Raw genomic sequence first — 14,003 nt, 5'->3', positions numbered from 1 at the left:
TAGAAATATAACTAAGACATTTCCCATAGTAAAATTTTTACTCTAGAATTATCTGAATAAACATTTAATGTTTATTTAATACCAATTTTAAGCTTTTAAAAACTTTAATACCATGGAAATTATATTTGCAAGCAATGAAACTTAAGCTAAACCCTTACAATTTATTATTCTTATAAAGTTTGCTTGTTGGACAAATTACCTCTAAAGAACTGTCTGTAGGCTAGGAAGAAACAAGTGTACCATGTCCCTTGTTTTATAAAAATCACCCAAGTTGTTCAAAAGTTGTATTAAAACTATAAAAATTAAACAGAACAAAGTACAACTATGAATATCTTGAGTGGTCCATACAACACACAACTTTCACTAATCATCCTACTTTGGGAAGAAATAAAGTTAATAATGGCCAGATTGGGTATTCCAAAAGTTATGTTACAGCAATAGTTTCCCATAATATATATACATATCATTTATACGTAAGTGAAACTAAAAACTGATTATTTTCATAATAATCTTGGAGACAAAAATATATTTATTAATAAATTAAATATTAAATTTTCTACAACTTTATATGTTAGAAATTTACTTTTTCCTAAATTTTATACCTCTAAATTACTATTCTTATTTCTGGAACTTTATTTTCAATCAGAGAAAAGATATTTCTACTTTAGTTAATAAGAAAATTCTTTCATATTTTATATTTATCCATTTTTATTACTGAACTTTATGAGTTCTTTATAACGATTACATATGGCTCATTATTTCAAATAAACAAAATCTTTAGTGGAACGTTTCTGAAAATGTGGCATTCCCTCTCAAACTATTTCAGCACAAAGGCTTAGGTGACAAATTTAACCAAAATCATGGGAGCCACTTTTGACTCTAAATAGTGAAAATGTATAAAAATGGTGATGTAAAGTGGAACTTATCAAAAGTCGGTTTTGGTAATGACATCCCAGGCAAACAATTTCCTTAAATATATCATTTCACTCTAATGAAACTTATTATTTTTGAGCTAAGCTGTACACATATACACACACAAACCATTTTAAAAGACTTCGTTATTTGTACTCAGAAAACGTGTATTTCTGAGGAAAAAGGTGATTTTAAGTTTTTCACAACAGCCCCTTACTGTATACTTCATATATAAGCAAGTGAAAATAATAATAGATAATCAAATGATTTTTATAAAAGTTTCCTCTGTTATGAAATACTATGACTTCTGGTTGGGGTGAATCAAACTGTTTAAATGTGACACTGGAATTACAAAGGGCAGACTTTAAGAATTACATGCTAGAGTGGAATGGAGTAGTCTAAATAAAACTTTAGGTAAGCCACACTTGTTAACTTTTCTTTTTCAGGGTAAGACAAGGAAACCTCCAACAGTATTTTGCAATATAATTCGGAAAAACCACAGCTATCTGTAACCAATTTAGCATCTATATCAAGTAATTCTAGAAAATTCTGATAATGCTTTCTAAATTACTTTTAAAACAGGGGATTCATTTCCCAATTGGTGAAATAATGATACCATTCTGTTCAAATAATACAACTGTTCCGAATCCCAGAGGCAACACAATAAATGAACTTCTTACTAATCTTAATTAAAAAAAATACTTTACCAAAATAATTACAGAAGAAAAACTGTTCATAAAATATACATTTTCTTTACAATATTAAACAATGCATCACAGATTTTTGTCTTAAATACTTAAGTCTAAATGAAAGTATTCATGATACATGTCCCATTGATTGAAGAATTTCTAAAATGGAACTTCCAAGTTCTTCATCTTGATTAGTCCAGGAAACATAAACATTCTTTTGTTCATCTTCACTTCCTTCAACTTTTACAAGAACAGATTCTATGGATATTGAACCATCAGTTAGACCAACATTCCAACCAACTAGTTTTTCCCTAAATAATTTATAAAGTTTTTCTGCAGTTTTCGAAGGTGGACTTGGATCTTCTAACCGCACAGTTGAAGTAAACCTAGAAAAGAATGTTGGATTATCACTCAACACTATTATTAATCAATTTCAAAGGTGAATTAACAACAGAAAAGTCATTACCTGATAATATGGCGATTGATTCCTGCTTCTTTACAAGCTTCATCTACATCCATAAGGCATAGAGATGAATCTTTTATTACTAAAACTCCATGTATAACCCGAGCGTTTTTAGGATTTGGTGGTTGGGCATTATATTTTGAATTTTCTGCTTTTAGCAAAGATAAAGATACATCAATAGGGATTCGATAAGGAGTAGTAATCGTACAAGTTTCTCCATTGGCAGGCATGTAGCAATCTAAATTGAATTCTTGTTTAATTTTTTCTTTTAAAAACTCCATTTTTTCAGCTTCTCCATGAACCAAAAGAACATTTTTCGGTTCACAATACTGAATCAGCTGCATTATTCCTTTAGCATCTGCATGAGCTGAAAATGACATATACTCTACACTCATTTTTACTTCAACAGTTTGTCTGCTTTCAAATTCGATTTGCTTTGCCCCATTAAGAATTTTATGGCCTACAGTCCCAACAACACAAAATCCAGGCATAATTACCATGTTACTTTCATTTGGAGCCCATTTCTTGAATATCTGCAATGAAAGACCTGCATGAAGCATTCCTGGAGGTGCTAAAACAACCATTGCACCTGGATTGTCAATATAGGATTTATCAAATGGCTTAATGTGTTTAAAATCAAACATATTTCTTTGGACGAAGGTTTTTTTTACATTTTGGTTTGTCCAAGTAATAAACATTTTATAGTAATTATTAGCTTTCTCAGTGAGACCAACAGCGAAATACACAGGTGTTTTCAAATTCATTCTTTCCCAATGGGTGTCAAGTAAAATACACAATTCTTGAGCACGACCTAAGGCAAAAACTGGAATTAAAACTTTTCCTCCTCTATCAATACATTCTGTAACCTTTTTCAAAAAATCTCTTTCTCTGCACCGTTTTGAATCCCTTATAGTGGTTGCATAGGTTGATTCCGTGATTAGAATATCAGGTCGACATTTATCAATCCAAGCAGCCCCCAAATGTCTATCTGGAGTCATATTATAGTCTCCAGTATAAACTACAGACTGAGAACCAACAGTGATTTTGAACATGGCTGCACCTAATACATGACCAGCATAGTAAGCTTTAATTTCCAACTGATTATCTACCATCAAAGACTGATGCAAAGTTACAGCAGTGACCTTCTTCATACAATCTTTAATCATTTGTGAAGTAAAGAAATTCCCATCACCTTTTTTTTCTACAGCTATTCTTCGCATATCTTCGAGCAGGATGGGAGCTATGGCTTTTGTAGGATGTGTCATATAAATTGGTCCAGAATAACCAACCATTTCAGTAAGATAAGGTAATGCGCCACAATGGTCCAAATGAAAATGAGAAATTATAACACAATCGATAAAACTTGTTACCGGGCCTTCAGCTACTATAAAACTAAGATCTGGAAACCTGCGTTCATCATTGTAACCCATATGCATACCACAATCTAACATAATGTTCTTACCACCAATTTGAACAATAATACAGCTTCTCCCAACATCCTGACCTGCTCCTAAAGGAATAACTCTAATTTCAGACATGATAAAACGATTGCTTATGTTTCACAACGAAACGATTACAGCAAAATTGTCAACAAAATTACTTTATTTACATTTAGACAGTTCAAAACTTCCTCCACTATGATAAACTTAACCCCAAAGAGGTTCTGGACTTGGGGCCTAACGACAAAGCATCAGAAGGAGACAAGATTAAAAATGCGATCCATAAGATTTAAGGAGCCAAAGAATATTACTTCAATGTAACAATTTTAATCAAGACGTCACGATATCAAAAACCCCTCAAGAACTTATAATCGTAATTACGTTTTTTACGAGGTAATATATTTATACAGTTTACATGCATGTTATGTTTTCAACTTCAATTTCGTCAATTGAACATCTTATGTAAACAAACAAATTATATTCACTGTTAAACTTTCCTTTATATAACTTAAAGTTTGATCAAAACTTTGTGGATTAGTTTGTCTAATTTTCTCTCTTCCCGAATTTTCTTATACTTTCCTATATTTTCGATCTCTGAAAAGCATATACTAAGGATTATTTATTGACTGACAGGCTTAAAAACTATGGACCATTAGGCCCACTTGCCGGACTAGTTCCCCCCACAAAATACCAATACCAATTAGTTTTCAGCTCCATTGTTTGTCTATTACATGTGGTTCCAAGCAAAGATTAACATAAAACTAACAAGGTAAGAATCACAGATCTTCAGTCACATCAGATGTAATCGTTTTAGTAATTACACTAAGTGTTCGATAATCACATTATTGATAACGAATAATGCGACACCATCGCAATTTTAAGACAAAAACTGTTAAATGTTTTTTACAAAAGCTTTTTTTCGAGTATCTTAGTTTAATCTCTACATGACTAGTCAATGGGCTTGATATATATTTACCCTCAAATGACACTATAAAAAATAATTATCTGCTTATGCTGGTTCAAATGTGTTGAAGAAAAAGAAAATTAATGCTTCATTGACGGTGTAAATGAAAACTTCCTTGAATAAATTATAGAAGTAATTAACTCACAATTTAGCTTTAATATTTTGATATTCATGACTCTAGTGGCTTTTAAATGGTTTATTCGCAGTGAGAAAGAAATGTTCATAAAAATACTATTTGAACCCTACTTTTGGAATAGATATAGTAAAGCCTTGGACCATTGTTGGATGGATCGATTCGTTTCAAAAACATTCTAGTTAAAACCAGTTAAAGATCCAGGTCCATTAAGATTGGACTAGAGAAAAATAAACAAGGAAAAACTATAAGTTCCGCTAAGTACTCTAGCTATCGTTATCAGGTTAAAGTTGAGAATGTCTCATCGGAAAGAATTTGTCTTCGGTCAGATAATGTTGTTATAGGAAGAAAATAAAAATGTTCCGTCATGGCTATTTCATAACTAGAGTACTTCTTTTACGGTACAAAGTCGAAAACACTAGCGACAGAGCTAACACGAACCAGCTCAGCCCACCCCGGAAGACGTTCAGAGCTCATCAAATCATAACATTTTACCAGGTCCAGATGATTCATTATTACTTTGCATAAACGTATATAAAATTGTGTAACTCTATAAATACCACCTTATCTTATATATTACCAGTAAAACTAATTCACAGAAACCTCCTAGATATGCCCAAATAAATTGGCAATTTGAACGCCTCACGACGAAAATTGTTTACACAGAATATCTATCTGTGAAGAAAAGGTCCCATATTCTCTTTCAGTCCAATATTCCAAAATGTCTCTTCTTGGTTTACAACTTCCATATAACTCCCCTTCCTTACATCCAAAGGTTTTGAGTATTGGTTCCCTTCATACTTGTAATCTGCTAAATCAGGAAATAATTCCAATAACACTCCCTTAAAATATACTTTTCTTTAACATTATCTGGAAACTGGTTTCCTCCAGTATTACAGGTGATATAGATAGATTGGTGCCCTTTCCTACAAGTCTATTCCTGGCTCTATCCTGTACCAACCTACCTTCCTATAGTAACACTGAGGATATCAATGGACATGTAACATGGAGGCCTTTTCACAAAACATGCTAACCAAACTGGAAACACTTCCAGTTCAAAATATAAATTCAGCAATCAACAAATGGTGATTAACATCAGATTTATTATCTTGCAAGTTAACAGGTAGAATTTCAAATACATTTGAATTTTAATCTCAACTCTAAGACTCGTGCATTTCCTGATACTCTGGTTGAAGAGTTCTTGGTCTACCTGTGGTTCAGACCCATTATGCAGTGTATTATTTAACTTAGATTAGAACTTCAGGCATATTGAGTTAAGCGCAGGCTGTGTTAGTAGACCAAATGAAAAACATGTAGCAACATTACTAGCTTCGGGACGACCCACACAATCAAATACTCAAATTCAATTCCTATTAAATTTATGATTATAGTATAGGAGGCCTAGTAATTTAGGTACTCTTGGAAAATAGATGATATAGAAAATGACGATTATGGGAATTATATGTATATGGTAGTTGTGTCAAATGTTTTAATTTTGTTTTGAATGAAGAGCATATTTATGTTTTATGTTTTCTTTTTGAAAGTTTTATGTATTATTTTGTGTTCATTTTAGCATCCCTAAATAGAGTGGGAATAAATTACCTTTTTTGCTTTATAATAGATGTAATAAAGTAATAAGCCCATTTTATCCTACTCCATGGATGTTTGTTATCCATTTCATTCGATTATGAAAAGGAAAGTTCATTTTCCTAGTTTTACTCATAATCCCAGTATAATTTTTAAGATTAAAGAACAACTCAACACTTAGTTAAACAGTTCTGGTAAGTTTGTTATAAAGGATTATTTTATCCAATGTGTCAATCTTCGAGCGAGCTTATCATTACTTTTGCAATATCAACTAAGTTGTACCAACAATGACTCATACACCAAATTAAACCACGATTTATGAAAACTATGACTGGTACAAAATCTTTCACATTTGATTGAAGATTCGGAATAACCTGACTATAAGAATAGCTCTAAGATATGGCGCCAAGTTAAAAATTCGTCCAATTTTTAGCTAATAATAGTTTACAGAACTTTCATATTGTCCTAAAAAATTTAAAAGGAAAAAAGCATTGCTAAAACGCTATTTACTTTTGAGAAAGATAATTAAAGGGATAACATTTATTCCAAATCTAAATTTGACTGAGGCTCGTCTATTGACTGTCACAAAGCAACATGTCTATGATACACTGCAATACAACAAATACAAAATAATAAAATAATTATATTTGTGCCACTATCAAAGCAAAGCAGCGGGTTTGTGCATTTAAAGTTATAAAATCAAACTGGTGCTGGAAGGGCTGGTTATCTTCAGATGGTGGCATACGCTACTCCTTGAAAGGAAAAAGTGGGATCAAAAAGAGGCCCTCTTTTCCCAGGTCTACCTTGAAGTAAATAAGAATTTTTCACTTTTACACTCTTTCAATGTTATACTATAGGTTATTAATCTAGTTTTATGATAGTGAGAAACAATAAAATTCAATTCTTATAGGAAATCAAATCTTGGAACAATTTTTTTTTTTTTTTATGTTCATTTGATTTTCCACAGCACATAATTCTTCAATAAAACAAAATACTGTTGAAGTTTTTGGCAATGTATACCTTCAAGAGTAGTTCATCAGGAAAATCAATGATAAAAATCAAATAGCCTATAAAACTCTATGGCGGCTGAGGAACCTGACAGCTACACAGCCAGAGGCTTGCAGCAAGGAAGAATTCAGGATGGCCAAGGCAGTGGACCGAGCTAGGGTCCAGGCTTAAAAAATCTTTCACCTTGCCAAGGCTTGGTACATTAAGACCATTCCATTTCCTGACCAAGGCCTGCGACATTCAACTCATTGTCTTCTGGAAGATGTATAAGGTCAAATTCATTACTAAAAGAAATTTGATACAATTTGACTGTTATTTAAAATGATAGGAAGGAAAGAAGTTTCATTTCTAAATTTTCAGAAAAAAATAAAATAAATAATTAAAGAGTGTCAACCCAATCTTCATCATTAAGCATATATTTATATACAATTTTTTTTTTTTTTTTACATTTATACTTATTCAGTATTTTATTTATAACTTCAAATGATGCTAACTGAAAAGATCTGATAACTCAATTAAAACATAAAATAAATGGTGTTGCTTAAATTTAGCTTCCAACTACTGAAGTTTTGTAAGCATTAAAATTTTTTTAAAATGTCCTCAAATTAAAAAATATCCAATCATGCCCACTTGCTCTAATAATAAAGATAAAGATAGTTAAAATAAATTTAAAACAAAATTATTCATACTGACTTAATTAAACTCAAGTGTCTACTAGTGGGTGAACGTACGTAAGCTAAAATGATGAAAATTAAGTAAGAATAAATTTATCTCCCGCAACCATTATCCACAAATCAAGGCTCTAACAATAATTGAAATTTCATTCAATGAAAAATATATCACAATTTTTTTAGTTATGGATTAAGTTTGATATACAAATTTGTATTATAAAAAAAATTGATATCATTCATGATCTATTAGGAAGATAAATAATACAAAAACATTTGATAAAAATAGATATAATATACAGTATTTTATGCTTCAAATTAATAAAACAATATAATTTTAGTATTACACAACATTGTCAGATAATAAAGCAATTTTTTTATGCCAGATATTAACAAAGAGAAGAAATATTTACATACATACATAACTACATCATAAGTTTTATAAAACATTTAAACATAATTCACGTGCATCTATAACTAATTCTCTAAGATGCTTATCTGTTGATTTAATCTTTTCCAGTAATTCGTAGTTCATTTGGCCTCTAGATGAAATATCAACCACTAAAAAATAAATTATTACAATTATAGAATTGTAATAAATGATTTGAAAGAATATCTCAAACTTAATTAATATAAAGAGTATAGAGAAAAGAAATATGAATAATAATGTTAGTATTAAAAACAAAATTAAATGGATAAAATTGTTGTTTAATGTTCCACTTTTAATTATGCAATAAAATTTTAAAATTTGATAGCTATGAAAAATTTCCATTTAACCCTTAGGCTACAATAATCAGCATGATGATAAAAACTTTTAAGGAGCAAAAAAAGGGTTGTGAAAAATTTTAATGTGAGCAAGTGAACCAAAATCAGTTTTTCTTTGTACTCCACAAATAATAGTTATTTGAATATGATTAAAATTCAAACACAACCATATTTTTATATAATTATTTATATTTAGTGAATTACATAAAAGAATATTGATCTAATAGCAATAACCACAAATACAAATAAAACTTAAAATTTTATAACACCATATAATAAAATACAAAGTTATTATATATAATTGCCCAATTTTATAGATGCAACACAGTCAATGAATCGATAGCTGGTTAATAATACTTTATACAACCAATACATTATTGAGATTCAGTACAAAAATAATAATTAATTAATAAAATATTAAATTGCCTCACCCAAGAATTTCCTGAAGTCATCAGTTTTGATACGTAACCATTCTTGAGGCTTGTTATTGTCTTCAGCTCTGCATTTCCTGAAGTATAGTATGAAATCATTGTTGTTTGGAATGTCAATGTAAATGTCTAAATATTCCTTATAAAATGACATCTGCCCAACGAAAACTTTATAATTCATTTTCATATCATCCTGCCTCAATTGCTGCTCTAAAATAAAAAAAATTATATATCTATATAAATGGAAAAAAAAAAAAATATAAAATGATTAAGTCCCATTGAATGAAAGCAATGGGTTTTTTTTTCCCCAGCATAACAAAGTTATAGTTTTCTGCAGTGGACAATTGTATTGCTTCCAACTGAAAGAGGTTTTGTAGGGTGTCCATATTTACAATACAGAAGAAAAACTAGTTACTATAAGCCTCACTTTTTTTTGGCAAACACTTGTTTTTCTAAAAAATGAGGAAAGATATTTTGGGACTGGTTCACAAGTGTCTTTAAACATCATGGGTGGGTTTTTACTCACTAATAAACAAAGAGAAAATGATTGACCATTGTCAGTTCATACAATTCATATTTATGTAAATTCAGACCCAAACCTCAACAGATAAGGATCCATTGGGGTTCAATGGTAATAATAGTGTAGGTTGTAACCCATAATGGATTATGATAAGTGAGCAATTGCCCAATCCCATGTTGGAATTACACTGCTTAATTGTTACCGATGTGTCTAACAATAGATTTTTAATGTGAGTATAATCTTTATTTCTAAAAACAGGGACCAAACAAATCTTATGCAAGAAGCAATCCAATGATAAGTGAATTTCAGTAGTTTAGAAAAACAAATATCATATTCAATACCAATAACATCACACTTATGTCATAACAAACTTTGCACTTAAATTCATAAAGGAGTAACAAGATGCTACTGATTCAATTAATTTCCATCCCAGTTTATAACTGTTAATATAGATCTAAACAAGATTAAAACACTGCATAGGATTATAGTGGAAATTTTTGGCCAAAAAAAAAAGATTAAAACACTTTGTGTACCTTTTTCTAATTTTACTACTTTCTGCAGCATTTCAGATAATTCATCTCTTGAAACAACATCGTTATTTTCACCTTCTAATGTCCTTTTTTTAAGAAGTAACTCGTCTAAGGATTGTTTTGCTGCAATCACTTTAGCAAGCAACAAATTTTTCTTCTCTCGTTTACGAACCAAGTTGTCTTTTTCATATTTAATCTTGTCTGTAATAATTTAAATTGTATAATATAAGAACAGGTTTAACAAAGAAAGCAAAAAACAAACAAAAACAAAGAACCTTCTAATGAATTATCAGTTGACTTCGAATTATTAACTAAACTCTCGAAGAATTCTTGCTCCTTTTTAAAAACCTTTTCTAAACTTATTTCAATTTCTTCACACATTTTAGGTTCAATCCACTCTTTCGGGACATCATCAAATAACAATTCCTGTGGTCAGATAGAAAACAGATGAATTGGAAATATGATACTTTTCAGAATAAGTAATACTTTCAATAAAACAACTAATACAAAAAAGGTTTAATACCTGTTCACGGAATGACGAAGAAGAATTAAAACTTGGCATGTTTCAGGTAAAACCACATCAAAACATATCACTAATTCAAAATTGATGGGTGATATCCCGCTAAACATGTAGTAACCGCTAAACATTCGTTATTTCTAACAGTGTTGCCTGATAATCTCAACTAATTTTTAAATTTTAATATTTAAGTAGGGAAGGGGAAAGGATGAATGGACAAAAATGTTTTAGACATAAAATACCTGAATTTACTATAAAATATATGAGGTTGAATAGACCAGTGGTTCCCAAAGTGGGTGCCACGGCAACCTGGGGTCCCCCAAGCCTATATCAGGGGTGCCGCAAGTGAAAGTCACTTTCACAAAAAAACAAACATTAAAACTAAGAGAATATACAGTGCATTTTAATATTTACTTTATACTGTTATTCTTCTTTCCCTATAGATTCAATCACACTAAGGATAATAGTGCCTACATTTTTAATATTTTTATCTTGACAAGGGTGCCACGTATTTTTTTTAGCCCAACGAGGGTGGCTCAAGAAGGGCGCCAAGGAAAAAATGTTTGGGAACCGCTGAAGTAGACAAATAACGTAAGATAAAACTAACCACTTTATGTAGTTAGAGAGTTAATATTTTATTTTTGTATCGCTCAAGTAAATGACAAGAACAAAACAACGTCGACAGTTAAAAAGACCCACAAGAAGTCAAAATGTTTAAGTGGTAATGATATTATTTTAGCTATAATTAGCAATATTCTAAAAACTATTGCAATTTAAAATACAATTTATTGACGATTCAATAAAATTTTTATCAGTCAAACTTTACTAAAATACTTACGCGCGAATGTTCAATAAAATTAGTGATGTTGGAATGGATAAAAATTCAAGTCCCCACTCCTGTTCCAATTTTGATTTGGATCCACGTCTTTTCCATGAAGTGACAGTGACAGTTGTGGTGTTATGGCTGATGGGAGGAAACACGATGATGTTAAAGTTATTAAAAATCCTTTACTTTCACAAAGTTTGCTCTTGGAAGAGTTGAGTGGGGTTTCTTTTTTAGTACCAGCATCACCCCAAAAAAACGAAGGTATTGTTGATTGTAAGTAGCCCATATTTTTCCAAGTAACCTTCCTGATTTAAGGTTACTCTGTCTATTTGTATATACTTATATTTTGTACTCTATTTTGAGTAGTTTTCAAATGGATTGCTCTTCATTTAGTCACACTAATATAATGTGATATTGATAGTGAAAAGTACTGCCTTAAATCCAGATCCAAACTCTTGTAAATTTTTTATTTGTAATATTTATATATCTACAATGTGTTTTAATAATTATGAATGTCTTGCACTCCATTGTTAACATATTTTTTGAAAGTACTAGTGTGCAAAAATTAATAATACATCTATAATATTTTAGACGTATATGAAAATCTCAACTTGATTTGTATGTAACTGGTCAACTTAGTTGATTGAAATGTACACTTATTACTTCATGTGTCTTTATATTATCTATGTGTCAGAATTTTAATGTTACTTATATTAAATTTTCTGAAATTTGAAAATTTTCTAATATTTTTGCAACATCTGGAAAGCTTTTCTGCTTTTTTATTTCAGTTGTATGTTGATATTATATTCTTTGATCGATAATAATATCAAGGTTTGTGAGGTTCAAGTATAAATTTGCATGCTTGTATATGACGTATATGAACCAATTTTCTTTTTTTTATTTGTATTGTCTGATTTGATAAATATTTAGGTGTAATATATTAGTACTCTTTTAACTGTAGATTCAAGTTTAAATTATTTTGAAAATACTAATATTATTGCTGGTGAACCTGTAATTATTTTATTCTGTAAATTTTATTGTGAGGATAATTATTTAACTACACTTAGGCTCTATAATTTATTAATTTGCATGATCAACAGATAATTTTTGCTTCATTAAGGTTATGGGCTTTAATATATTGTTTTCTTATTGTGTAAAACTTGAAAATTACATCCCCTATTATGTTACATTTAGGAATTTGTTTCATGTATGTACTTATTTTTGGTAATGATGAGTTGAAAACTTTCTTTCATTTAGTTTGATTTTAAAGTAAGAGTGGTAGGGTTACTGAGTACTGGCCGATATATTGCTTAAGATAACCTAGTTACTTAGTATATAATATATTGACTGAGATTGATTATATCTGTATGATTATCTTCGGTATGGAGGTATCATCTGTATTCAAGAAATTATATTTGAAAAGTAAGAGATAAAAGCCAACTGTTACTGAGCTCCTGGAGGTAATAATTGTGAGATACAAAGTCAATTTAGATTAATTAAGTGATATGTTATTATGTAGTAACCAGTAGCAGATCTGTTTGGGTCATAAATCTCTTTCAATCGTTCCCTCATTCATCCTAGATTCCATTCTATAAATCTAAATTGAATATGAAATATGTTATACTCACTTTTGGTACTTGTTTCTCTTCCCACTAGTGTAGTGCTCTTACTTGGTAAGTTTTCAATCACATAGGTCATGTATCCACTTAGCTAGCAGCTTTATATACTAATTTGTCTAATTTAAACTATATTAATTAAATAAACTTATTTTTACCAAGCTCATTTATTGGCATTAACAAATATTGGTGACCTTCCTGTATATGGCATCTTTGTCCTTTCGTCTATGTATTTCCACAGTTTTCGCCCACTTGGGAAAGTTTCTAATTGATTCTTAACCATTCTATTTTGGGTTCTTCAGGAGTCTAGGATATCCTGCTGTTTGTGGAGATATAAATAACCATGTGGGTTGAATAGGCACTGGGATGTAATGCTAGATGGGTATGGAGATGACAGCTCAATTTTTTACTGTCATTTTTCAGTACATCATTCAGTAAAAACAAGGTTGATAAGGCGTTTAAAATAGTGATAGAGCTGTTCAATTTGTTCTTTTTTTTTTTCAAGCACGTTTTTTTAGTTGAAAAAAAAAACAACTTGGAATATTTTGGTGGTTTTTTTTTTTTTGGTTCAGTGAAAAAATAAAGAAATGAAAAACATTAATTTACATGATTTTATAAAATTGAAATAACCTGTTATCATAATAACTGATTTTGGATTAAGCTATCAATGGTATTGGTATAAAAATGTTATGGTGATTTAAATTGACAACAACATAACTAGTGGAGGTTTAGAGTAAGCATTAATCTCAATAATTGTCAATACTATGTCAGCACAAATTATATTACAATTATCTTAATGTAAAATATTTCTATCTTGTGAATTAGATTTCTCTGATTCAATCTTCAAGTTTCACAATTTATGGTATTGTCATAAAAATATCATAAGATTGTAAAGTGTGCGTCTACCTGCAATTTAGCATACTCTTTCAATACCTCTT

The 14,003-nt window shown here is 30.1% G+C and overlaps 3 protein-coding genes across 5 annotated transcripts in view; 1 reads left to right on the top strand and 2 right to left on the bottom strand.

Moving 5' to 3' along the window:
• Positions 1–1,644: 1,644 nt before the first annotated feature.
• IntS11 (integrator complex subunit 11) lies at positions 1,645–4,278 on the bottom strand. Its single transcript, XM_014416615.2, has 2 exons — positions 2,068–4,278; positions 1,645–1,987 (listed from the first exon to the last, which is right to left on the bottom strand). The coding sequence occupies exons 1-2, from the start codon at positions 3,600–3,602 to the stop codon at positions 1,729–1,731; spliced, it is 1,794 nt and encodes a 597-aa protein (XP_014272101.1). The 5' UTR covers positions 3,603–4,278; the 3' UTR covers positions 1,645–1,728.
• A 3,873-nt stretch (positions 4,279–8,151) lies between these two features.
• On the bottom strand, positions 8,152–11,579 carry LOC106678209 (uncharacterized). 2 transcript variants are annotated; one of them, XM_067048964.1, is made up of 5 exons: positions 11,462–11,579; positions 10,382–10,532; positions 10,110–10,307; positions 9,060–9,266; positions 8,152–8,424 (listed from the first exon to the last, which is right to left on the bottom strand). In XM_067048964.1, the coding sequence occupies exons 2-5, from the start codon at positions 10,485–10,487 to the stop codon at positions 8,303–8,305; spliced, it is 633 nt and encodes a 210-aa protein (XP_066905065.1). In that variant the 5' UTR covers positions 10,488–10,532; positions 11,462–11,579; the 3' UTR covers positions 8,152–8,302. The 2 variants fall into 2 exon arrangements, with proteins under 2 accessions (XP_066905065.1, XP_014272091.1); XM_014416605.3 differs by lacking the exon at positions 11,462–11,579 and adding an exon at positions 10,630–11,202 and having other exon boundaries at positions 8,153–8,424.
• Positions 11,579–14,003, top strand: part of LOC106678205 (mucin-3A) — a 51,490-nt gene continuing 49,065 nt past the window's right edge. The window contains exon 1 of one of the 2 annotated variants that reach the window (XM_014416601.3): positions 11,579–11,710. In XM_014416601.3, the coding sequence (XP_014272087.1) occupies positions 11,584–11,710 (127 nt within the window). In that variant the 5' untranslated portion in view covers positions 11,579–11,583. Of the gene's footprint in view, positions 11,723–14,003 lie in introns of both variants that reach the window. The other variant, XM_014416599.3, reaches the window with a different exon arrangement.

The sequence above is a fragment of the Halyomorpha halys genome, unplaced genomic scaffold (genome assembly GCF_000696795.3).
Source record: "Halyomorpha halys isolate HHAL.00 unplaced genomic scaffold, Hhal_1.1 Scaffold128.1, whole genome shotgun sequence".
Classification (NCBI taxonomy): Eukaryota; Metazoa; Arthropoda; class Insecta; order Hemiptera; family Pentatomidae; genus Halyomorpha; species Halyomorpha halys.
The sequence above is the reverse complement of the archived record's forward strand: the minus strand, read 5'-3'. Positions and strand labels throughout refer to the sequence as shown.